General features: G+C 49.6%; 3 protein-coding genes across 11 annotated transcripts in view; all 3 read left to right on the forward strand.

Annotated features, from left to right (window-relative positions):
- The window catches only part of KIF5A (kinesin family member 5A), a 31,882-nt gene extending 28,841 nt beyond the window's left edge, over positions 1-3,041 (forward strand). For both annotated transcript variants that reach the window (XM_036865331.1, XM_036865332.1), the window contains exon 29: positions 732-3,041. The gene's annotated coding sequence lies outside the window, so the exon portion shown is untranslated. The remainder of the gene's footprint in view (positions 1-731) is intronic.
- A 2,361-nt stretch (positions 3,042-5,402) lies between these two features.
- On the forward strand, positions 5,403-17,314 carry PIP4K2C (phosphatidylinositol-5-phosphate 4-kinase type 2 gamma). 4 transcript variants are annotated; one of them, XM_036866758.1, is made up of 11 exons: positions 5,403-5,668; positions 8,518-8,615; positions 9,289-9,385; positions 9,745-9,888; positions 13,257-13,403; positions 13,593-13,631; positions 14,227-14,340; positions 14,711-14,978; positions 15,147-15,250; positions 15,432-15,531; positions 15,836-17,314. In XM_036866758.1, exons 1-10 carry the CDS (start codon positions 5,495-5,497, stop codon positions 15,510-15,512), a joined length of 1,266 nt encoding a protein of 421 aa, XP_036722653.1. In that variant the 5' UTR covers positions 5,403-5,494; the 3' UTR covers positions 15,513-15,531; positions 15,836-17,314. The 4 variants fall into 4 exon arrangements, with proteins under 4 accessions (XP_036722653.1, XP_036722652.1, XP_036722654.1 ...); XM_036866759.1 differs by having other exon boundaries at positions 5,418-5,668; positions 15,432-15,554; XM_036866757.1 differs by having other exon boundaries at positions 5,406-5,668; positions 15,432-17,314.
- Positions 17,315-18,723: 1,409 nt separating this feature from the next.
- DTX3 (deltex E3 ubiquitin ligase 3) lies at positions 18,724-23,683 on the forward strand. Of its 5 annotated transcripts, none has more exons than XM_036867634.1 (6): positions 18,724-18,772; positions 20,087-20,179; positions 20,370-20,446; positions 20,818-21,547; positions 22,441-22,658; positions 22,978-23,683. In XM_036867634.1, exons 3-6 carry the CDS (start codon positions 20,418-20,420, stop codon positions 23,051-23,053), a joined length of 1,053 nt encoding a protein of 350 aa, XP_036723529.1. In that variant the 5' UTR covers positions 18,724-18,772; positions 20,087-20,179; positions 20,370-20,417; the 3' UTR covers positions 23,054-23,683. The 5 variants fall into 5 exon arrangements, with proteins under 5 accessions (XP_036723529.1, XP_036723533.1, XP_036723530.1 ...); XM_036867638.1 differs by having other exon boundaries at positions 18,730-18,772; positions 20,799-21,547; XM_036867635.1 differs by having other exon boundaries at positions 18,731-18,772; positions 20,115-20,179.
- The last annotated feature ends 68 nt before the right edge of the window (positions 23,684-23,751 follow it).

Below are 23,751 nucleotides of genomic sequence, written 5' to 3' on the forward strand. Positions count from 1 at the left end.
CGCTGCAACATGTCAAAAGAAGTGGGCAAGGGCAGTGTCCATCTAGAGCCCCAACACAGGTCACAGAACCTAGTAGTTATTAGGAGACCTTGGGAGATCTCTGTGTCCTATACTAATATCTGTATATGTCACCAATGAGCTTTAGCAAATGCCCCAGGAAGTCTAACTTTTTGTTCCTCTAGCTGCTGTATCAGCACTCCCCTACAATCTTTCTAGTGGAGGTGGAAAACAGCTGTGTGCCCACCTCCAAGCCCCACCTTCACCTCTGTCCTGGGTCCCCTCCCCTGTTCCCTGTGCTCTCCTAGCAGCACAGGCACCTTCCTGGTTCTTGTGTGTCACCAGGCTTCTCGCCAGGGTTGCTTTATGGCTCAAAACGGGCCCTGGGATCCTGTTTTATTGTCCACCTTGGATCCTTGGAGAACGAGAAACGAGAGAACATGGCCAGTCTCCTAGTGGGCGGCATCCAAGCTGAGCCCTCTCCAGGGGTTTTCCAGAGTAATAGGCCAGGCACACGCAGGCAGAAAGGCATGAGAAGCAAGCAGTAGGAATGGGGGAGGAAGAGTTAGGGAAGGCCTGCGGGTGGAGGAGCAGGAGCTGGGAGGGTGGCGTCTGGTTGTTGATATCAAAGGAACAGGACTGTAAACCCAAGTTGGTACAGATGCCACCCTGTTCCTCTTCAGTAACCGGGCTGCAAGGTGGTTCCTCACAACCTCTTTCTCTTTCTTCCCCAGTTTCTAAGAGGGACTGAGGCCTCTTCTCTCAGCATGCTGCAAACCTGTGGTCTCTGATACTAACTCCCTCCCCAGTCCTTGTTGTTCGACTGTACTATGTTTGATGTCTTCTCTTACTCTGTATCTCTTTGTACTCTGTATCTATATATCAAAAGCTGCTGCTATGTCTCTCTCTTCTCTCTGTCATACTCTCTAGTATCTAATGATGTATTTAGCAATTTCTAAGCATAGTATACCCTCCTCATTTGGGGCCATAGGGAGGAGGGTCAGCGTTTCTTCTTTCTCTCATATATGCATCTCTCACACTGAATGGTGTTAGTCACGGAGATGATAAAAGGAAAATGGGAGCTAGAGGGCTGTGATCCTTCACAAACACACACACACATGCACGCACACAAAGCCTTAAGCAGAAGAATGTCTTAGCGTCATGAGAAGATACAGAAATAGACTCTTCCTCCCTCCTCTTCCACATTTAGCACAGGGGAGGGTAAAGTGGAAGGACTGCTTAAATTATACGGTGAATTTTCTTCAGACACCCCTCACCCAAACGGAGGGGTTCTGGGTGTGCACCTCTGCCCCCCGAGGTCTGCCTTTTGCCTCCCTCTTCCTGTGCCCCTTGGACAACCAAGAACATGGCTTGCTCAAGGGACCACTTCCCTTTCTCCTCAAAACTCCTTTTGATACTCTCTACCCCAGAGCTCATGACCAGAACCCAAAGCTGCTTAAAATTATTTTGAAAAATTAAGGAGGCCAACCCATTTCCAACAATCTGTCAAATGGTTGCTCATCTGTCCACGGTGATAGTTATAGCCAAGCGTAAGCAAAATGATTCCTTCTTTGGCTTTGGGGGTAAACAGACTGGAAAATTCCTAAGTATTTTTTTGCCACAGTGATGGGCTGGATTCCTTTCTCTGTCCCATATTGGGCTGTATGTTCTTCCCATCTCCACCTTTTGGTTTGGGGGCTTCCAGTTCATCGGCAAAATAGGTATCTCGAAATGCCTTCCTTTCAAGCTGGAGCCTGACTTTTCCCCGATGATACACATTAAAAAATGTTTTTTTCCGAAAAGAATTCCCTCTATAATGTCCTCATCTGGTATTAAGTGCACTTTAAAGAAAAGGGCAGGGCAGATTTTCCAGAGGTGGAGGAGCCCAAGGGCTTGACCCAGGGGGCTCCCCCACTCCCTATGGAATTGACAGGACTATTGTTTTGTTTTCTATCCTGTCCTACCACATGGTGCTAAGGTGGCTTTCCAGGTAACTGCAGGGATGGAGAGTGGAGGTCACAAGGAAGTCCAAATCAAGAAATATAACCTGGTGTCCAGATAGCCAGTCTTATCTGGGATGGAAGAACAGGGTAGCAGGGCAACCCATCACCTAGTTTCTAAGTCAGGAAAGAGAAGCTCAGTGTGAGTGTCAGCTGGTAAATACAGCCTGTATTGGCCTGTGACTCCTTCAAAGAAAAAAGTCCTTTCTCCCTTTACCTGTTGGGCCCTTTTTAGCAATTTTAAGGAGAAATGCAGGGAAAAAATATATATACCAGAGGGGTGTAGAATAAATCCAAGGCGGTGATATTCAAACATTTTTCAGAACCAATCTCATATAGAACGCTGATATAAAGAATAGCTAAAAGTGACGCAGACCTGGGCAGTTTGCATTTTTGTTGTTTGGTGGAAAATGCTTCACTAGTTGAGGAGCCCTTGAACAGTCCTTAAGAGACCCCAAGGATTCTGTAGAGTAGATTGAAAACCACTGCTCTGAGGAAAGGGGTTCAATCTGGCTCCCCTGCCCCAAGCAAAGGGGGAAAAGGGTGGGGTTGGTGAGCCACGCTGTCTCCAGACGCAAGCGGAGAGGAAGGAAGATACCTGTGCACCTGGAGACTTGTGCTAAGATCGGCCAGCAGGGCACCCAAGAATCCAGTGGGCTTTATGTAATCTTGCCACCAAATGACTCTTTTAAAACACAGAAGAAAATGTGAAGGTGTAGGGCAGAGGAGGAGAGAGGTGACAGAGGGAACAGCCTTCTCTTTAGCAAGATGTAAGGGAAATATAATTCACTTACATAAATAAGAAACAACACACACACAAAGCCTTCACCAGAAGCTTCACTCCACATCCTCCTCCTCCCCCTCCTCCCACCCCCGTCACCACATTCCTTTCAGAGAGCCAGGGTCTCCACGAGGGGCACCTGGCTTGCCCCCTCACATCTGCCAAAATGTTGCATGCCAGCGTGGAAGACAAACCAAACTGCACCAACCCCAGTGTGTATTTACTTGATGTACATAGATACCTTTAAAATAAAATAAATTCAATGATGGCTCTCCGGTGTTGTAAGTCTTTATCCCTCCCCAGTCTCACTCCCTTCCCTGCATGTAATGGCATTATGACAGTGTGGGATATATCCTTCCAGGTGTTTTTCCATATATTTACACGCAGGTTTTTTTCCCCACTTGACAATATGTCCTAGAGATCTTTTCATGTCAAGATACATATTTACCTCATTTAAAAAATACATGATTTTTCATAAACTTATCCTATAATTTATTCAACCATTCCACTATTGGTGGACATCTATCTAGGTTGTTTGTAATTTTTAACAAAAAATGGTATCCTGTTTTCTTCATTGTTTTCCCCAGACCACCCTCAGCCCCAGCATCAATTCCATCCCTCTAGCATGTCTGCATCCCTCCCTCGCCAAGAGCTCAGCTCTCTTGTCCCAAGATTGTTTACCACAATCACCCTTCTAACCCCCATTTTAGAGCATAGCCCTACCTGTCTTCTCTGCTCTTACTTCGAAGTTTCTGAGATAAGTGGAGAAAACCACACAACCAAAACACTGGGGCAATTAAAAACAAAGAGCCCCAGAGGTAACTGGACCTTTGGTGCTGGTTTAACGTTCCTTCTGTGTGTCCCCGCTGTTTTCTCTCCCACTCTCCAGAGCAGCTAGTCTAAACCCTCACTCCTCAAGATCCCTTCTCACCCTCCTCTCTTAGGCAACAACTTTGTCTGTTTTAGAGGGTAAATTAAGGTGACTGTGTGAAATTCTTCATCTCCCCCCCCCCCCACCTACACACTTACCTCTGTCTACGCAGATCCCTTTGCTTTCTCCCGTCTGACAAGTGATAAATCTCCCTTCTCTGGACTAAATCGAGGCCCTTCTAGATCTTCATTCCTGAGGTACTTACAAAGACTCAATATATAAAATAAATAATGAGAACCTACTGTATAGCACAGGGAACTTTACTCAGTGCTCTGTGGTGACCTAAATGGGAAGGAAATCCAAAAAAGAGGGGATATATGTATATGTATAGCTGTACAGTAGAAACTAACACAACATTGTAAAGCAACTATACTCCAATAAAAATTAAGAAAGAAACTAAAACAAACAAAAAATATATAAAATAACTAAAAGTGATGCAGACTTGGGCAGTTTGCATTTTCTTCGTTAACTTCTGTCCAGTGATTTCTTCCCTTGTCCTTGGTAAGGTCTCCCTTAAAAGTGTGTTTTACTGTGTTTCTCTATAAGCCACCCCCCACCTTGTTTTCTCACAACCAAATTTCCTGATGAAGCCCCATGCTTCCCTTCCCCACTTCCTCACCTCCTATTCATACCTCAGCCCACCTGGATCTGGCTCTTGTTCTGCTGAAAGTGCTTTCCAGAGCTCACTAGTTGCCAAAGACAGTGGGCACTTCTCCTTCCATGTCTTGCCTCACCTTTCCATGACATTTGACACTGCTCTCCATTCCTTCCTTCTCGAAATTCAACTCCCTTGGCTTTTGTGACCCTGCTCTCCTGGCCCCTTTTACTTCTCTGGCCACCCCTTCTCAGTCTTCTCCCTCTAGCCTCTCACATGGTGGCCTATACCAGGGTTCAGCCTTTCCTTGCTCTCCCTGGGAGGTGTCATCCACACCTACGGATTCTTCGCAAAAATTAAACTTTTATCCCCAGCCCAGATCATTCTGCTGAACTCTGGGCCCATATGTCCGGCTGCCCTCAGGTGCCTCAAACACGGTCCAAATTGAACTCTTGTTTTCAACCAAAACCGCTCCTTTTCATGTCACCGCCATCTCTCTACACCTTAGCCAGAAGCCTGGGATTTATTCTCAATGTCTCCCTTTCCCTCAAATCCCACATCCACTAAGGATTTTACAAATTGACATCAAACTATACCTTTAGATGCCAGCCCCTTCTTTCCATCCCAGTAGTCATTGTTTTAGTTCCTCATCTCGTGCCTAGACTTTTGCAGTACTCTGGTCACCCTCCAGAATGATGCCTGAGAGGTCTTTCCAAAAGCACAAAACCCACTTAAGGGATCTCCTACTTCAAAAAGAAATGGAAAAAAAAAAAAAAAAAGAAATGCTTTCGGGTTAGCTTCAGGGCGGAGGTTATTCCTAGAAACTGGGCAAAACCGGAAGGCGGCGACTTTGCAGCAAAGAAGTCCTAGACCAAGGGGTTAAATCAGGCCAGTCCAGGCAGCATCCCCTACGCCTGGATGACTGGTCTGGGCCTCGCGGACTGCTCGCAGCCCTCAGGGCAAAAGGCTTCGGTGCGACTCCCCGCCGCCAGGTGAGTCCAGCCGACGCGCGGGCTTTGGGGCAGACGGGCGGCCGCCAGGGGGCGGAGTCAGCCTGCCCCGCCCTGCTCGCGCGCCTGCGGACCAGCCTCCGGTCACGTGACGGAGGCGCAGGTGAGCGCCGCTTCCGGGGTTGGGAGACCACATCGCGGCCGGCTCTGGCTTTCACTCGGTTGGGTGTGCGGGAGACTATGGCGTCCTCCTCGGTCCCGCCGGCCACTGTACCGACGCCGACAGCGGCTTCCGGCACAGGTTTCGGCTTCGCTTCCAAAACCAAGAAGAAGCATTTCGTGCAGCAGAAGGTGAAGGTGTTCCGCGCGGCCGACCCGCTGATGGGCGTGTTCCTGTGGGGCGTAGCCCACTCGGTGAGACCCGGCCCCGGCCCCGGCCCCGGCCCCGGCCCCGGCCCCGGCCCCGGCCCCGCGGAGGCCCTGTCCGAACCCCTCAGCTCCTCCGGGCTTGTCTGTTTCCAGGCTCCCGCCTCCGGAGCCCCTAGCGCTGCCACTTTTCCCCCAGGCTGTCCTGGTCCCTGCCCACCTACCCTCAGGTGTTTCACCCAGCGTACCTTCTCGCTCTAGACCTTTTTTTTTTCTTTTTAACGTAGACTTTTGTCTGTCCCTCCGCCCGTTACTCCTCCACTCTGGTTCCATCTTCCCCAACTGAAATCCAGCTCCCTGCCTCCTTCCAGTCAGTTCCAGCCTCAGGCCACGGAGACCGGCCGGGACCCGGCTCCGTCTGGAAGGACATTAGGGAGAGTAGCTCTTCTGGCTTGGTAGTGGTGAGGTCTCCGGTGAGAGTGTAAGTGTAGAAGGGGAGCGGAGAGGGTAACTGGATGAAGGGAATCATTCACTTCTCCTTTGCACTTTGCTTTACAGCCGCCGTCCGTGACTTTGGAACCTTGGCTTTGGGGGAAGCTCCAGGCTTCCTGGACCTTCTAATCCTGCATGTGTCCCTTCCTTTCCCTTCCAGAGGTACAGCATTTCAGAGAAGCTACCCCACCCTGAGCCTAGTGGTTGCACTTACTCAGCACTTAATGTATGTAAGCCTTTGGTCTTAATTGCAACCCATTGCTGGCTGGAGTAATGGTATTTGGTGTAAGTGGGGGTCATCTTTGACCAAAGATCTGGCTCAGGAGCTCTGGTCATGGGGACATTATGGTGGTGAACTTTAGAATCAGGGAACTGCTGTAGACGGTTGGCCTGGGAATCCGGAAGAGGCCAAAAGAGGCCAGCTCATCTGCTTTCCTGAGGATACCTCAGGTGAAGGAAGCACAGCCATTGCCCCCCTTCCCTCAGATCTGGATTGGAGGGATGCAGTGACCTTGAATGTGACAGGCAATATTTAAAAAAAAAAATTTTTTTTTTAATTTATTTTATTTATTTATTTTTGGCTGTGTTGGGTGCGCAGGCTTCTCATTGCGGTGGCTTCTCTTGTTGCGGAGCACAGGCTCTAGGCATGCGGGCTTCAGTAGTTGCGGCACGCGGGCTCAGTAGTTGTGGCACACGGGCTTAGTTGCTCCCCTGCACGTGAGATCTTTCTGGACCAGATGTCGAACCCGTGTCCCGTGCATTGGCAGGCGGATTTTCAACCACTGCACCACCAGGGAAGCCACCAAGCAATATTTTAAAAACTCAACTTCCTTGAAACATTATAGTCATGGTAGTGCTGTGGAGGTGGAAGGGGATGAGGAGGAATACAGTTTTTGTCACATTTTTATGTGGCTTAGAAAGTCATCTGGGGGTGTGTCACCTCCCTTTTGCATTTGTGGCTCTGTGGACTGCTCCCAGCTCAGTCTAAGGCACTTGGTATGGGCAAGGCTGATGGAGGTGGGCTGCCTCTGTTATGACTCATCCATCCATCCCTTTGGGAAGCTTAAGGAGGGTTTTCCTTTGGTAAGGATTGGGGAATTACACATAAGACCTGCGTCAGCTTCCCTAGGTATATATACTTTAGCCCCAATACCCCATCCTCCAGCCAGCACACATTTACTTCAAGGGTCTGGAATGGAGAAATTCCTTGAACATATGTCTTAGTGATGATTCAGCCTGCTTAACAGCAGGTGGCGAGGAGGGGGCATGAAGAACTGTAGCTGAATTTTAGGCTGGGAATCTCTAGTGGCTTTTTTTTTTTCTGGAGGAATATGTTCTGTCCTCCTTTCCTACTGAGAATGAGAGGAGCTGGGTTTCCATTGCAGTGTATGGGATTTAGGTTAGACTACACTTCATAACCTCTGTCGAATGATCAAGTAAGGATAGGCAAGGCATCTGTTTATTCAGTTAATAAACACTTCAGGACCACTGTGGGCCACATATTGTGCTAGCTAGGCACCTGAGTGATGCAGATGACTAGAACTTGTCCTTACCAGAGCTCACAACCCAGGTGGGGAACTCACGTAAACTAGAGGTTAGAGTCAAGTGATAAGGGTGCATGAAAGATACTATGGCAACAGTGGGGAGAAAGCACATCTCCTGGGCATTTCTTAGTGCAGGATCCCCCTTTCCACCCTGAATTAGCAGACTGCTGATTCTTGGGGCTGAGGAGAGCATGTGATGCTTGCATCCTTTGGGCTGTGGGTTGGCTTGACTTCAGTGAACAGATGCCTAATGAGCTCATATCCTTTGCCTGCCTGCATTCCCTCTGAAATCAGCTGTTTTTCTTTTATCTTACACCTAGGCAGGTGGGGACCTACTACAGAGAACTGGGTCAGAGTGGCCTGGAAGGACTGGTCCTGTTTGTAAGGAGATGCCTCCTTCAGGATATGGACGTTTCATTCTCGCTGCTGTCGACCCCTCAGAGTCCCCTTAACTCTCTTTGTACTTTGAAAACGCCTTTTGTTTCCAGTGGAGCATGGAACTGTTTGTCTTGAATGTCTTGAGTCTGCTGAGGGTATTTTTTTTCTCTAGAATTTGTCACAGCTTTAAAAAATAGTCCAGAGTTGCTTACAGAGTTTGCCTAATATAAAATGACTGTTGTGAGCATGAAGTTCCACGGGGGCAGGAGTGTGAGGGGCTGTGTGCAAGGGTTGCTTACTGCAGGCCTTGGGCAGCAGAAGATGGCAGACGCATACTCTCACCTTTGTCAAGCATATGCATAACCAGTGTTTTTAAGGGAATGAGGTTTGAGTTGCCCTTTTCTGACTCTTGCCCAGACACAGCGTATAAGTAGCTCTCCAACCCCTACTCACTGCCTTCCTGTTCTTGTTTTGGCTTATCAGATAAATGAGCTCAGCCAGGTGCCTCCCCCGGTGATGCTGCTGCCAGATGACTTTAAGGCCAGCTCCAAGATCAAGGTCAACAATCACCTTTTCCGCAGGTATGTGGGAATCCCCACCCTTCTCATGTCAACCTTCCTAGAAAAGAGAATAAATAATTTTAAGAGTTAAGATTGAATGAGTTGAAGGTTTTAGATTTAGAAGGCAACTTACAAGTTGTTATTGTATTGTCTAACCTTCCTTCCAATGCAGAAATTCAGTATTTTGTAAAGAAACCACTAAAGTAATTTCCAATGTTCCTTACACCCTTACCTATGTGTACTAGTTTACCTCTCCTCTAACCTGGAGATTCACAAAGTAATAAATACGTTTAGATGCCATTACCATTAGTTTCTGAGAGGGACTCCCTGAAAGAAATACCTGAGTCCTATAAGCCCTCCTAGTATCAGAAGATGCCATTCAAGACCTATTGCTTATTTAGGGATGTCTCTGACTTGCTTGAGATTTGGAAAATGCTGCTGTTTGGATGGGCAGTAGATCCTGGTTCTACTTAAGCCGCTTACCAGTCATGTGACTTCAGCAGGTCACTCAACCACCCTGAGCCAGCCTCCCCTTCTATAAAATGGAATAATACACCTTTAAAGGACCTCACAAGGGTTTTATGAGGATCAAATAAGGTAATATGTGTGAAGGTGCTTTATAAAGTGTCAAGCCCTACATAAATATAAGGTAATATTGTTACTTTGTTTCTTATCTTGAAAACCCCTATTGCAGGGAAAATCTGCCCAGTCATTTCAAGTTCAAGGAGTATTGTCCCCAGGTCTTCAGGAACCTGCGTGATCGATTTGGTATTGATGACCAGGATTACTTGGTGAGAGTCCATTGGGTGAGGATAGTCCTTTCTCCCTGACAACTGGGGAATCCTTGGGACAGTCATGTTTGGAGAAATGAGGGCCTTCACAGGTATTCTTTACTTTTTTGTGGTCACAGGCATCTAAAAAATCTGAAGAAAGCTATAAACCCTATCCTTGGGGGGAAACGTAGATACATTAAAAATTTTGCTTTCAATTTCATTTAGTCCATATATGGACACCAAATTTAGAACCCTTGCTCATCCTCTTATGTCAAGATTTTATCCACTTTCAGGTGTGTTCAGTTGGCCACTGCCCTAGACTTGCATCTCTATATAAAGGGGAGGAAAAGAGCTTCTAGCCTATTCTGTGTCCCCAGGTGTCCCTTACCCGAAGTCCCCCGAGTGAAAGTGAAGGCAGTGATGGTCGCTTCCTTATCTCCTATGATCGGACTCTGGTCATCAAAGAAGTATCCAGTGAGGACATTGCTGACATGCATAGCAACCTCTCCAACTACCATCAGGTCGGGTCTCTCTCCAGCCTCGTTCTTCCCCTCCCTACTCATAACTCAGCTCCAGAGCACTTGGGAGACTTCCTATCCCTCTTCCTTCCTATAGCCCATTTTGTTCCCCAAGAAGCATTTGACATCATACTTTTGAAAACAAGGCATTTCAAAAAGAGAGCCTCTGCATACCGATTTGTGTTTGATTAAATAGAAGAGTTTGTGTTCCTTCTCATTTGGCACTTCTAATCTAAAACCACTGTGAATTGATAGATGCATAAAGGGTACATGTATAGCAAAGTATAAACTTTAGACTAAGTCAGAATTAGATGAAGTGTTAACACCAAATGTACTATCAGGAATAAATGCAGTCTGGGGAGAAAACCAGGATAAGTGCACAATTGGGATAGATTGGAGGAGGGAAGCCATGATCATATCCAGCCCTAAGTGGGATTAGGGAAGCTATTCTGTCCGATCAGATGAATTTGGAATGTGAAGTTTCTGGACTATTTTGGGAGTAAAAACATGCCTGAATATCTTTCTACTGAAGAAAAATCTCACCAAAATCAATGCGCAAGGAATAAATGAAAGATTCTAAAAGAGTTTTTGGTTATTCAACAAATATTTGATGTCTGTTGTTATTAGTTCTTATGTTAGGCAGTAGAGAAAGAGGTGAATGAAATGGCCGTGGCCCTTGAGTTTCTCTTGTTCTAATGGCAGAGACCAGTAAGCTAGCGTTAGTTAGCACACAGCAAGCTGCGTGCAAGGAGTAAAGGTATCTAGGGGATGCTCTGGGGTGGCAGAGGAAGAGCATCCCAACTCACCTGGGGCAAGAGGTGCACTTGGTAGGCTCAAAGAGAGTTTTTTAGAGGGAGTATCCTAGAAGTTGATTCTTGCATAACTAGTAGGGACCAGCCATTGGACAAGGAGGAAGAGAGCACTCTAGGCAAAGGAAAACAGCACTTGTAAAGGCACAGAGCCATGAGAGAGCTTGGTGTTGTGGAACTGCAAGAAATTCAGTGTGGCTGGGATAAGGTATTGCGGAAAAACAGTTAGGCAGGAGCCAGGCTGTGAGGGTTTTATAAGCCACACAAAGAGTTTGGGCTTTATCCTGGAGGTGGTTTGCAGGGGAGTGATATATATGTTATTTAGAGATATCCCCATGTCAGCATTTTAGAGAATGGATTGCAGGAGGGAAATACTGAGAGTGGAGATACCAGTTAGGAGGTAATTGTAATAGTCCAGGTGAGAAATGACAAGGGCCTGGAGGGATGATGCAGTGGAGATGGAAAGGAAGACCTTTGGGAGAATTGTGGGAATTAAGGCAGAGGCGCTCCAAATTCCTGCTTAGGGATAACTGGGTGCCCAGTGACCAACAGTTGGGGAGCAGAAAAAGAAATAGGTTTTTGGAGGAAGACAGTTCGGATTTAGGCATGTCGAGTTTGTGGTTTCTTCAGTTCATGCAGATATAGATGTCCCATAAGTGGTTGGGGTATGGAGTTTGGGAAAGAGGACTAGATTAGAAGTCTAGATTTCAGAACTATAGGTGAATAGATGGTAATTATCACCATGAATGTATTATATTGGGTTGGCCCAAAAGTTCATTCGGGTTTAAGATTATGGATGTGTAGAGTGAAATGAAAAGAAGATTGAGGAAAGAGCCTTCAGGAGCAAGAAGAGAAAAGAGCCCATAAAGAAGACTAAGAGTTGTCCGACGCTTTTTTTTTTTTTTTTTAACGTGTTTGCTAGGTTTAATTCAATAGCTATACACACTCCTGCCTTGTAAAAATAACAGAATGCTCCTCTCAAAGTTACATAGAGACACAAGTTAGCACAAGTTAGAGACACAAGTGAGCACAAGTTTGTTGTTTTTAATACAGCTCTACAAAAAAGTTGGCACTAAATGCACATAAAAGAAGTTTTAAGGCTTAATAAAAATACAGACTAGTAACTTCTCAATACAGCTTGGAGGCTGAGAACAGGATGCTAAGAGTTAATGAATCTTCCAAATACAGGCAGTCCCCAATGTATAGAGCATTTTCCAAATACAAATGGCCTCCTCCATCAGGTTCAAAGGAGCAAAAACTTTTTCTTCTGCTCCTCCCAGTGACCAGATTACCCTGGCTCTCTAAAGCCATGCCCACAGCCCCAAGGAGGGAAACAAGGAGGGAAGATGGGAACAAAAGTAAGGCCACGTGGTCACTGCTGCCCAGAGGCTCTGCTATGGTTGTGTTTTCCTCCTTCCCCCAGGCCTCTATCCCCAGCTCTGAAGTCCCTGCTAGGGGACAGATCTAGAGACCTCTTCCCCTCATGTGGCTGACGGTGAGGCTGAGACTGAAGCCCCAAGGGCCAGCACCACGTCAGGGTCTTTTTGGCGAGAGCTGTCAGATGCTTTTAATGATTTATGCCCTCCTGCATTCCACACAGGATTTGAGGATAGAGAGGAGTGGTGTGATGGGAGCTCAGGGTGAAGAGAGTTTTAAGGAGAGGCTGGTCAGTAGTATCAAGTGCCAGCCAGTTAAAATATGATGACGACTAGATACCCATGAGATTGGCAACTGAGGGATTTGAGGCAGTGAGGAGTAGAGAAATTTCAGAGGAGAAATGAGGGTATAATCTGATTTCAGAGGTTTGAGGTATGAATGAGAGAGAGGAAGTGGACTCATGGCTGACTAATTTTCTGAGAAGGTTGGCTATGAGGAGAAGTAGGCAGCAACACTGAGGGAGATTGTAGCATTGAAAGAGGAATTTTTTTTAAGAATCCAGATTATAGACCATCTTGCAAACATTTTTACTGTGGGAGTCTAGCCCACCAAAAAACATTGGTCTAGATCAGTGGTCCCCAACATTTTGGGCACCAGGGACCGGTTTCGTGGAAGACAGTTTTTCCACTGACCGGAGCTGGGGCCGGGATGGGGGGGGCGGATAGTTCAGGCGGTAATGCGAGCGATGGGGAGCTCGCCTGCCGCTCACCTCCTGCGTGCGGCCCGCTTCGTAACAGGCCGAGGACTGGTACCGGTCCGCAGCCCGCGAGTTGGGGACCACTGGTCTAGATAAAATCATTTTGTTGATGTAATTTCTACTACTGGTTCTGTGACTACTTGCATATAAAGAGGGATAATAACACGTACCCTTCCCCATCTCAAAGAATAATAAAGACGAAAGGAGAGATGGCGCTTTAAATTTAAGAGACATTATACACGTGGGATAAATGAAAGGTGATGAGGATTCAGAAACTGCATGGATACCAGGGGCATCTTTAGAAAGTCCCCACACCACTTCGGACCTTCTGTAACCTCTCTACTTGAATCCCTATGGAATAGTAGCATTTGAATTCCCATCCCTGAGCTGCTCAGCCTCTTCCGCTTCCTTCCTCCCTTCCACCCCAGTACATTGTGAAGTGCCATGGCAACACACTGCTGCCCCAGTTCCTGGGGATGTACCGGGTTAGCGTGGACAACGAAGACAGCTACATGCTTGTGATGCGCAACATGTTTAGCCACCGTCTCCCTGTGCACAGGAAGTATGACCTCAAGGTAAGGAGAGGAGGTGAGGGCTGAAGGGGAGGCTCCTGATGACCTGAGGGTGGGGAAGGGCCAGGGAGGGCACTGGATGATTCATTTTAAAGGAAAGAAGGCTGTGGGTTTGAGGACTTGTCTTAGGAGCTGGGTCCTGACTGTTCTTTTAGCCACGTCTGCTGACTTTGTCTTTGGGTCTCTCCACAGGGCTCCCTGGTGTCCCGGGAAGCCAGCGATAAGGAGAAGGTGATATAATTTTAGTTGATAGGGTGAGGGATGGGGGAGGGCAGGTCAAAGGGACCTTCTTGGGATAAAGAGGTAGGGATCCCCAGCTATTTATTCTTATCTTAAACCACCAAAAAGAAGAGAGATGTAAACTTTTCCTGATCCAGGGATTGTTTGGAAGGGGCAGTGGGAAGAGCTTCTTTGGCACTGGCATGGGTTAGTCCATGTGGAAGGTTTGGGGATGTGTGAAAATGCCAGACTTCAAGAGCAAAATGCTTACCAGCCGCCTCCCATTCTGAGCTCTCATATTCAAGCAGCTGTTTTTGCTTCAGAAGAAGAAAGAAAAGTCAGAATGGAGGTTCTGGACTGAAACCATAGGCAGAAAGTAGTGGGATGTGATTTGGGGTACAGCCGCAGTGGCTGGGTCTGGGGAAGCCACCAGAGGTAAGAACAGGCTCTGGGCAGCATCCTAGTATGAAGTCAGATGAGAGATGGGCTGTAAATCTGTCTCCCCTAGACACCCCAGAGTCAGAGACAAAGCCCTACATAGAGCAGGGTTTTCTGAGAGCGTGGGGTAAGGGCTGTATTCCCAAGAGGTCCCTTTACCTATTCTCAGGTTAAAGAATTGCCCACCCTTAAGGATATGGACTTTCTCAACAAGAACCAGAAAGTTTATATTGCTGAAGAGGAGAAGAAAGTCTTTCTAGAGAAGCTAAAGAGAGATGTGGAGGTGATGGTTGGGGTGCTGTGGGAAATGGCTTTGTGTCCCTTTTTTGCTCCCCACAAGGCAGTTGCCCATTCACAATACGAGGGAACTCCTCCCCTTCCCTTTGGGTTCTCTGCATGTAGGGGAGTTGGGTATGAGTCATGAAAACCCTCTAGAGGTGACCTATGGAGGGGGTGGCTGGCTTGAGCTAAAAGAATGATCTTAGATACCCAGGACAATTAGGTAATAAAGGGCAATGGTATACTCCCAACCCTCAATTTTTACACTTCTTTTCCCCAGGAGGGCCCCGGAAATTCAGGGATGGAGGTATAAGGGTGGTACCTGGGAGTGGAGAGGGAGATCTGGGGCTTCTGATTTGTCAGTGGGGTCTCAGTTCCTAGTGCAGCTGAAGATCATGGACTACAGCCTTCTGCTGGGCATCCACGACATCATTCGCGGCTCTGAACCGGAGGAGGAGGGGCCTGTGCGGGAGGAGGAGTCAGAGGGGGATGGGGAGTGTGGCCTGACCGGACCTCCTGCTCTGGTGGGCTCCTATGGCACTTCCCCTGAGGGTATCGGCGGCTACATCCATTCCCACCGGCCCCTGGGCCCTGGAGAGTTTGAATCCTTCATTGATGTCTATGCCATCCGGAGTGCTGAGGGTGAGAAAGAGCATGGTAATTTTAAGGGTGGGGAGGGTGGTCCCTGGAGGACAGAGACCAGGGTGGTGGGTGGAGAGGCTGTTTAGCTTTTCAAAACAGATCTGACTGGTTCCTGGGGAGAGGGAATTGGGACTGTACTTGCTCTTCATTGCTGGTCTCTCTCCCCAGGGGCCCCTCAGAAGGAGGTGTATTTCATGGGCCTCATTGACATCCTGACACAGTATGATGCCAAGAAGAAAGCAGCTCACGCAGCCAAAACTGTCAAGCATGGGGTGAGGGTTCTCTAAAGCCTTTCCTTTCTTGTCTTGACTATTCAAGAGCCTCTTGTGCCAGAGCAGTGGGGTGGCAGAAGGATGAAGGGTTAGGTATGGAAATGATCTGGAGTGGAACTGAGAGTGGGGAGTCGGGGAGGGGTGCGGGGCCTGACACCATGTTCCATACCTCCTCTCACAGGCGGGGGCAGAGATTTCTACTGTCCATCCTGAGCAGTATGCTAAGCGATTCCTGGATTTTATTACCAACATCTTTGCCTAAGAGACTGCCTGACTCCATGGTGACTGCTGCTCTGTGTTCCAGGTGGTGGGGTTCTGAGAGGCTTGGGGGAATTGTGGATATTCTGGCCACTACTTCTGCTCTTTCTCTTTTGCTAACTTCAGGCTACAGGCTCCTTCCATCCAAATAACTCAGTCTTGTTGAGTAGGCTCTTCCTGGCCCTCAGAAATACATTGTCCTCTCTCCTCTTCCTTTCCTTCTCCCTTCCCCTCCAACAAGTCTGCTTGCTTCATTAGAGTGTTACTGTTGACTCTCTCCCAAGTGCCTTGATCTTTGTAAAATGTCCTGTTGTTTCCATAACATAGGAGGAGCTGGGGGAAGGGTGTTGTTTGCCATCTTCAGGACCTGACTGGACAGATGGACCTGGCTCAAGCTGCTACTCTGGATGCACTTTGCTGTGTGGGATGAACTAAGAGTGTCTGAATTTTGCTGATAACTTTATAGAGCTCACTGTGGCACACTTCCTTCCCGGTAGGCCCTGGGATGGAAGATTTTCAAAATACTACAGATGTGGGTGCAGGCATGCACACATACGATGGGATATGGCCAATCTTATGTGGGTGGGGTGGAGAATGGTGGGCGGGCTGGCAGCTCATGGAGGTGGGACCTGTGAGGACTCTTGTGATTATGCAGGGAACTGGAGGTCTCTGTTGAGGGTTGACTACTCTCCAGTCTCTTCCCTCACTCCACGTTCACCCCTACCAGAGATGGCCACAGTGTTGAATCCTGGGTGAAGGTGTTTCACTGTTGCTGCTCTTCACCAGGACCTCACATCCCTCCTGGAGCTGGAACCCTTCATTGGGGGTGTGGCCAGTTCTGGAGGCTGGGAGGATGAGCCAGGGGTATAAGGTTCACTCCCCATGTTAAATTCCCTTTCTTCATGTCTAGCCACCCCTAAGGTTTTAGACCCAGCAGAAGGGAATACCTCTACCTGGGTTAACCCTGGTTATTTCAAGAGAACGGAAGTCTCACGTGTGGGAACCTCCTCTACTCCCTGGAAGTGTGCCCCTAGCATACTTCCTTCCCCTCTCCTTCTCAAACCCTTTTTCCAGTTGGATTTGTTATTCTGTTTGTCTTATACTGCTACTGTGTCTCTCAGGGGACAGATGGCCGCCTTTGTCATCTTCACTCTCCACCCCCAGAAAGGAGTCAGAGCCATAACCCGGCCCCCTCCAAAGATAGTTGAGTTAAAACGTGATATTCTCAGAATGTAGCAGACCCTGATGAGCTGAGATAGTGCACTCCCTTCCCCGCAATGCCCTTGGGGCTCAGGCAGCCGTTCTTCTTGTGATCCTACATCCCCCCTGAGGCTTCTGCACTTCTCTAAAACATAAAGATGGGCACCAGCAAGTGGCCTGTGGGGTACAAAGACTCTTGCTCTGTATCTGCCTGGACTGATCTGTCTCACAAGAAGTCATGAGGTCATAAAGGAGAATTCCTCCTGCCCCTGCATCTTCTGCTCCAAAGGAAGTGACAAGAGGAGTCCCTAGTTAAGGATTAGAGTCCCTATAATATGTTCCTGTCAGGAGGCTGATGGATCTTTTTCATTCCAACCATCTACCTTTCCCCTGTTGAATGCAATAAAACTCCATGACACCAGCAACTGTTGTTCTTTAGAAATGGGTTTTCTGACCATGTGGCTGATGTATCATAAGCATTATGGTCTTCTTCATTTGTTGCTTCTGTTTTTTTTCATCTTTTTTGTTTTATTAATTAATAAAAAAGATCTTGTGTATTTACTCCCGTTGCTGTCACTATATAGAAAATAAATTATTGAATCTGAATTCCTTCACAGAAATGCCTCTTCTTTCCCTCTCGCTATTTTGGAAGCTTGGGCTTACGGATGCGGAGACCAGATGAAGAATTCTGATTGGTCTTTAAGGTGTTGGTCCCTAAGGATGTGGGTTTCAAGATAGATGGCTGTGAACTTAAAAAGGTGTTGAGGAGTGTGCATGGGAATGGAAAACATTCCCCAATTTTGTGGGAGTTAGCTACAGGGGGGCCAGGGACAGCTGAGATGATGTGACGCTCCTTCTTCCCCCAGGGTTCTGGGCTAGATCACACTCCCATCTCTGTAAAGGTGAGCACCAAGCACACATGAGCTAAAGGAGAAGGAATTCAGTGTTCCCGCAGGCTTCCTGGAAAGAAGTCCTCTGGAGGGCAGGAAGAGTACAGCAGGGTCCTGGGAAAGTAAAGAAGAAAGTGACCAACCATCCAGATGGAGAGGGAGTAAAGAAAAGGGGGTGGATTATCAGAAGTTGCTGCCAGTCTGGGAGATCCATCCGGTACTGCTGGCTGAGGAGGTCTTTTGGCTGGTGGAAAAACCTGGCTTGATGTGGCCCCAGGGAAGTGAGTTGGACTGGGGGCGGAGATTGCTCTGATGTGGGAAGCAGAAGAGAGAAGAGCTTTTTTTTTTTTTTTTTTTCCTTTGAGAGTTTTTAACTCTATTTCAACCATAGACTTGATACTACCATCACTCCAAGCGTTAAAAAAAAAAAAAAAAAAGTATTCACTTCTCATTCTGCACCAGCCTCAGTATCCCTGTTTGTGTAAAGAGAAAAATCAGAGACACTTACCAATACCCATCTGGGAGCAGGTTTTGCGGGGTCACAGAAGGTAACAATCTGGGAAGAGGCAAGCGATGAGGCAGGGGATTGAAATAGTTTAGTCCTGGACTTATTTTTTAGAACCAATGCTTCTTACTATGACTCTTCTTCCTACCCCATATTCCTCAAAGGCCTTTCTAGAAAAAGGATCACAGAGAAATTGCCCTCTCTTCCCCATCTACGTAAGCGACACTCCTCACCCACCCATCCACCACTAGCTCCCAGAAGCTGCCACGAAGCTGGCTGGGAAAGAAAAGGGAGAGGGCCCCCTCCCGGGAGGGGGAAGCGAGAAGGGTGGCGTCTCTAAGGGATTTAACCTCCCACCCTCTGTTCCACGATACCACCCCAAGCCTCCAAAGATTGGGACGGCGCCTCCATTTTTGTTTTGGGGCAGAAGAGCAGGGGCTTGTGGATAGAAGGGGTCAAAGGAAACGGTGATTATCACCCGTGAAGGGGAAGGGGGGTGCTATCCTCCTTCCTTCCCTTTCCCTCAGTCTGCACCCCCTGCAAACTCCCCCCCCCCCCGCCCCCCGCCACCTTCTCGGGGTCTCCCCCCCACCCTGGTTGCTAAGGCCCAGACCGTCATCCCAGCAACAGCCTCAGTCATGTGACCGGCAATGGCGGCGCTGACAAGAGGTAGGTGAGCCCGGCGCCCCCCACACCCGCCGCGCGCCCCCCGGGCCCCGCTCACACCTCCCCGCGCGCCCTGCGGTTCCCCCTGCGCCCCCTCCTCCGCCTCCTTCCCCCGCGCGCGGCGCCGGGGCCCCCTTCCAGGCCCCCCTAATCCTCTTTCTGTCACCCTCCAGCCTTGGCCTCCATTCGGGGGTTCTGGGGCCCGCGATCGGGCCGACATCCACCCCACCCAGCTGTGGGGCTGCGGGGGCTCTGTCGAGCGGGGGATGTGGGAGGTGGTTCCGGGTCGGGTCTTGCAGGAGGTCGTGGGGGGAGGGGTGGAGATGCCTCAGTTGATGCCCGCAGGGACCCTGGCCCTTCCTGGCTGCCCCTGTCGGCGGCCTCTGTCTGGCGAGAGGGACTGGCCCCGTGTCCGGCCTGGGTTGCCCCAGAGGAGTCGGACCCAGCATAAACTGTGGCCCCGCCTCCCTTTTCTGTGCCATCAGGACTCGGAGCAAAGGACACCTAGGTCCTGGCTTCTCTCTGATGGGGAGAGGGTGTTCCACCTGGATGGACAGTATGAGCCGAGGCTCTAGGGTTCCAATTTCACTTTCTGAATCTTGAGGTGCATCTGGCCTTGAGGGGACTATGATGGAGGCACAAACGGAGAGCTGCTCCCCTATGGATCAGTCAAGGAATTGAGGTCACACTAATGGCCCTTCTTTCTATTTGGGCTGCATTTGGAGGTATTGTAGGGATAGCTCTGTAGCTGAACACGGCAAGACTCCGGGGAAACATCAGGCTGCTCCAGCGGATCCCTCTGCCTGAGCCCCACCCCTCCCTAAATGTAGCCTAGGTAGCTGGCAGGCTTGGACTTCGCGTGCTGGGTTTAAAAGGTGACAGCGAGAACTTTGTTATTGCAGGGGCTGCTGCCACTTCGCTGGCATTCCAAACAGACTCCAGCAGAAGGGACCGGGTTAACTCTCAAGGAAGGCTCCCTAGCAATAGGGGCTGAATTATTCGGGAATGTGGAGCAGGGCGAGGAATTGGGGAGCAAAGGAAATATCCTTGTCCTTGTGATCTGAGGGAGGTGGCAAAAAAGACCTCTATGTGTGTGGGCTTTTCCCTTCCAGACTTCTTTTTTATCCGTGCCCCTAGGCTTTCTTAAGAGCCTCAGAGCTGAGGAAGAGGAAAGTTAGCATGCTGAAGTTCCTTCTTTAGCAACTTGGGGAGTGGCTGGGGATGGAATTCTGCAAGAGACAAGGAGAGGAAATGAAAGAGGAGTTTTTGTTTCTGGGCTGACTGGGGAAAATGGTAACATTTGTCATCCTAACCCAGTCCCACCCCCCCACTCCCCCTGCCCCAGTCCTGGTCAGCTGAGTGTGGAAACAGAGGGATTTCTGCTGCTCTCATCGTCCATGGGCTTTCCAGGTATCTGCCTTTCATGGGAACCTCAACTTTCACCTTTAAATTGGTTGCCTCTATTCCATGTTCCAAGTAATCCCATTCTCAGTAACTTATACCCAGATTCTGTCTCTGTTAAGTGGGCTGCTGGGTTGGGGCTTGTGGGAATGGGAGAAGGGGTTTTTCACTTTCCCTCCTTTCCCTTTCCACCCACCAGGTCACACAACCTACAAGTAGGGAGCAGGAACAGAGAGAGAGAGCCTGCATGCCAATTCCAAGCTCTTCAGGATCAAAGTGAGCGAAAAGGAGGGCAAAAATCTCCCTTCCTTTTACAGAACCCACTTCTCACCTGACGTGGGGGGAGGGGGATCACAGTTGTTTCTGTGATCCTGGGAGCAGTATAGGAGAACCAAGATTGATGCTTGGCTTGGATGATAATAAAGATATAGAAGCTTTCTTGCTCTTCAGTGGGTGCTGGAGTTTGAAAGATAAGAGGAAACAGAACATGAACTTGGGGGAGGAGTTGGGGGTTGACCTCTGAGTGAGTGGAGATAATATAGGGTCGGAAAGGAAAGGGAAGTAGGAGGCACTGATATTTGTCAAATGGGGACCCCCCCACCCTGAGTCCTTTTCACCCTGGGGGCAGTGTCGTTCGTCCTGTCCAGAATGGCAGCCTGTGGAGGCACCTGCAAGAACAAAGTGACTGTCTCCAAGCCTGTGTGGGACTTCCTCAGCAAGGAGACCCCCGCCCGGCTGGCCCGGCTTCGGGAGGAGCACCGTGTGTCCATTCTCATAGACGGCGAGACTTCTGACATCTATGTCCTCCAGCTTTCCCCCCAGGGCCCTCCCCCAGCCCCTCCCAATGGGCTCTACCTGGCCCGGAAGGCTCTCAAGGGGCTGCTCAAAGAGGCAGAGAAAGAGCTGAAGAAAGCTCAGAGGCAGGGGGAGCTTATGGGCTGCCTGGCTTTGGGGGGTGGAGGGGAGCACCCTGAGCTGCACCGCCCAGGCCCGCCCCCTCTCCGAGCAGCCCCACTCCTGCCCCCAGGCGCACGGGGGCTGCCCCCCCCTCCTCCTCCCCTGCCCCCTCCTCTTCCCCCCCGCCTTCGGGAGGAGGCAGAAGAGCAGGAGAGCACCTGCCCCATCTGTCTGGGGGAGATCCAGAATGCCAAGACATTGGAGAAGTGCCGGCACTCGTTCTGCGAGGGCTGCATCACCCGGGCCCTGCAGGTGAAAAAGGCCTGCCCCATGTGTGGCCGCTTCTATGGGCAGCTGGTGGGCAACCAGCCCCAGAATGGGCGGATGCTGGTCTCTAAGGATGCCACACTCCTACTACCCAGCTATGAGAAGTACGGCACCATCGTCATCCAGTACGTCTTCCCGCCCGGTGTCCAGGGGGTAAGAATACCATGGCCTGCCCTTACCCTTTGGTTTTCCCCGCGCTTGTTCTCTGGCCTAGGAAAACTGGGTGAGGGGGAGTACGTTTGTTAGATGTGATACAGTCTTGCTGTCTCCCGGTATGCCTTCCCACTCAAGTGCCCTGGAGCTAGAGGCCCCCTTGAAGCCTAGCTTTTCCATCCCCATGACCCCAAGGCACCCGTGAAAATCAGGTATGAGAGAAAGGAATTGAATTCTATCTCTCTGATGAACTTGGATGTTGACATCTATTCTTGGCAGAGGTGAAGTCTGTGGAGATGGTGGCTCAGGTGCGGACAGGCACGGTGGGAAGGGTCTGACCTCCCTTAACAGTGCTGGGAGCGTTACTCCATTCCAGATTTATGAGAGGGAAAACCTTGATGACAGTGGAAGGTTAAAATAGGAGCGGTCAAGAACCTAAAGGTGTCTTCCTGCTTGACAAAGAGTAATGTCCAGTTCTGGTTTGCAGAGTGATGAGGAAGCTCTGAAGGAGAGTAATAGAAAAATAGAACAGCCTAGACAGTGGAAGATGCATTGGGAGTGTTTTCAGGTGGAGAAGGGAAGGCTGAAAGACAAATTATTCTCAGTCTTCACATTTCTGCTGAGTTATCTGGAGAGTAAGGCCCAGCTACTTTTGAGAATCCATTTGTTGCTGAATTGAGGCTTGAGGGATTGGGACAGCAGCAAGAACCTCTTAATGATGAGGATTTTGTCTGGAAACAGGCTTCTGCTGCCCAGACCCTAGAGTTGCTCCTTCCCTGGAAGGCTGTCGCTGCTCCATCAGCATTAGCTGGGGGTGTACAGCCAGAAGGCTGGCCAGGATGACCCTTAAGATGCCCAGCTGCTCACTGCCCACTCTGCCTCCCCCGCCCCAGGCTGAACACCCAAACCCAGGAGTTCGGTATCCTGGCACCACACGGGTGGCCTACCTCCCGGACTGCCCTGAGGGCAACAAGGTGCTGACCCTGTTCCGCAAGGCATTTGACCAGCGTCTCACCTTCACTATCGGCACGTCCATGACCACAGGGAGACCGAATGTCATCACCTGGAACGACATCCACCACAAGACCAGCTGCACAGGGGGACCACAGCTGTGCGAAACTCCTTCTTCCCTTCCCTTGGCTCCACCCCTTCTCCCCATTTCTCTCTGGGAGCCTCCTAACTGGAGAGGACCACCCCCAAACTATTCAACCATCTTGCCTATCCCAGTTTCTCCTATAGTCATCCTGGTCCTAATGTGCCCAGCTTAACCTACAAAAATAAGCGGAATTGGGCTCAGTTATCTTGGGTTTGGATAATCTTAGGGAAGGTGGGGAGGGGCTAGAATGGGGCACCAGAATGAGGGTGAGCCTGGGGGTAATATGAATAAGCCTGAACGGCTAACCCTGACCCTCATTTCTCTTTGCTCCCAGGTTTGGGTACCCGGACCCCACCTACCTGACCCGGGTGCAAGAGGAGCTGAGAGCCAAGGGCATCACCGATGACTGAAGGACATCCCCTTTGGGAGGCCCCTGCTGTTCTCCTTCAGTAGGACCCAGTGGGAGCCTCTGTTGTCTCTCCCTCTGCCCCCCTCATCACTCAAGTAGGGGACTGTCTGACTGGGGAAGGGGTTCAGAGAAGGAGGGGCGATCCCTTCCCCAGTCCCCCACAGGCTGAGTGCTTCAGTGCAGTGTGAGCCACTCCCTTCTGGCAGAGTCTGATGTCCCAGGCTCTGCTCCCCTCCTCCCCATGTACATACTCCCAGTCTTCCTGCCCCCTCCATTGCCCTTGGCTTTTTCTGGTTTGTGATGTGCTCCAGTGACTAAGCTGAGAAAGGACCTGGGTGGGGAGGAGAGGGTCTCTTGATTCCCCCCCCCCCCATACTGCTCCACTGCTGAATTTCTGCGCTGGGAGAGGGGTCAGGCTGCTGTGAGCCCCCGTAGAGCCGGCCACGTGTGTTCTTCAGAAACAATTCCCCTTCTCCCTTAACCTTGTCCTTTCTCTCCTGTGTCTCTGTCTTTGTCAGTCTTTCTCCCACTCTTCTCTGCCCCCTAGAAGGAGCCTCCTTACCCTGTTCTGGAATCGCCGCCAGACTGTAGCTTTTAATTTAATAAAAATAAAGTAAAATATGCAACTCTCTATGCCACACCCGTTCTGTTCTGTGGGCCGGGGTGGGGGATGGGGGGTGGGGGTGAGGAGCTGGACCT

Source organism: Balaenoptera musculus, chromosome 10 (assembly GCF_009873245.2).
Source record: "Balaenoptera musculus isolate JJ_BM4_2016_0621 chromosome 10, mBalMus1.pri.v3, whole genome shotgun sequence".
Lineage (NCBI taxonomy): Eukaryota > Metazoa > Chordata > Mammalia > Artiodactyla > Balaenopteridae > Balaenoptera > Balaenoptera musculus.

Excerpts from the sequence above, each read along its gene's own strand:
- PIP4K2C (XM_036866758.1), top strand. The coding sequence starts at position 5,495 with ATGGCGTCCTCCTCGGTCCCGCCGGCCACTGTACCGACGCCGACAGCG. Across the intron at positions 5,669-8,517 it reads TGTGGGGCGTAGCCCACTCG|ATAAATGAGCTCAGCCAGGT; the intron begins GTGAGACCCGGC and ends TTGGCTTATCAG. Across the intron at positions 13,632-14,226 it reads AAGCCAGCGATAAGGAGAAG|GTTAAAGAATTGCCCACCCT; the intron begins GTGATATAATTT and ends ACCTATTCTCAG.
- DTX3 (XM_036867634.1), top strand. The coding sequence starts at position 20,418 with ATGCCAATTCCAAGCTCTTCAGGATCAAA. Across the intron at positions 20,447-20,817 it reads CCAAGCTCTTCAGGATCAAA|AATGGCAGCCTGTGGAGGCA; the intron begins GTGAGCGAAAAG and ends CGTCCTGTCCAG. Across the intron at positions 22,659-22,977 it reads TGCACAGGGGGACCACAGCT|GTTTGGGTACCCGGACCCCA; the intron begins GTGCGAAACTCC and ends CTTTGCTCCCAG.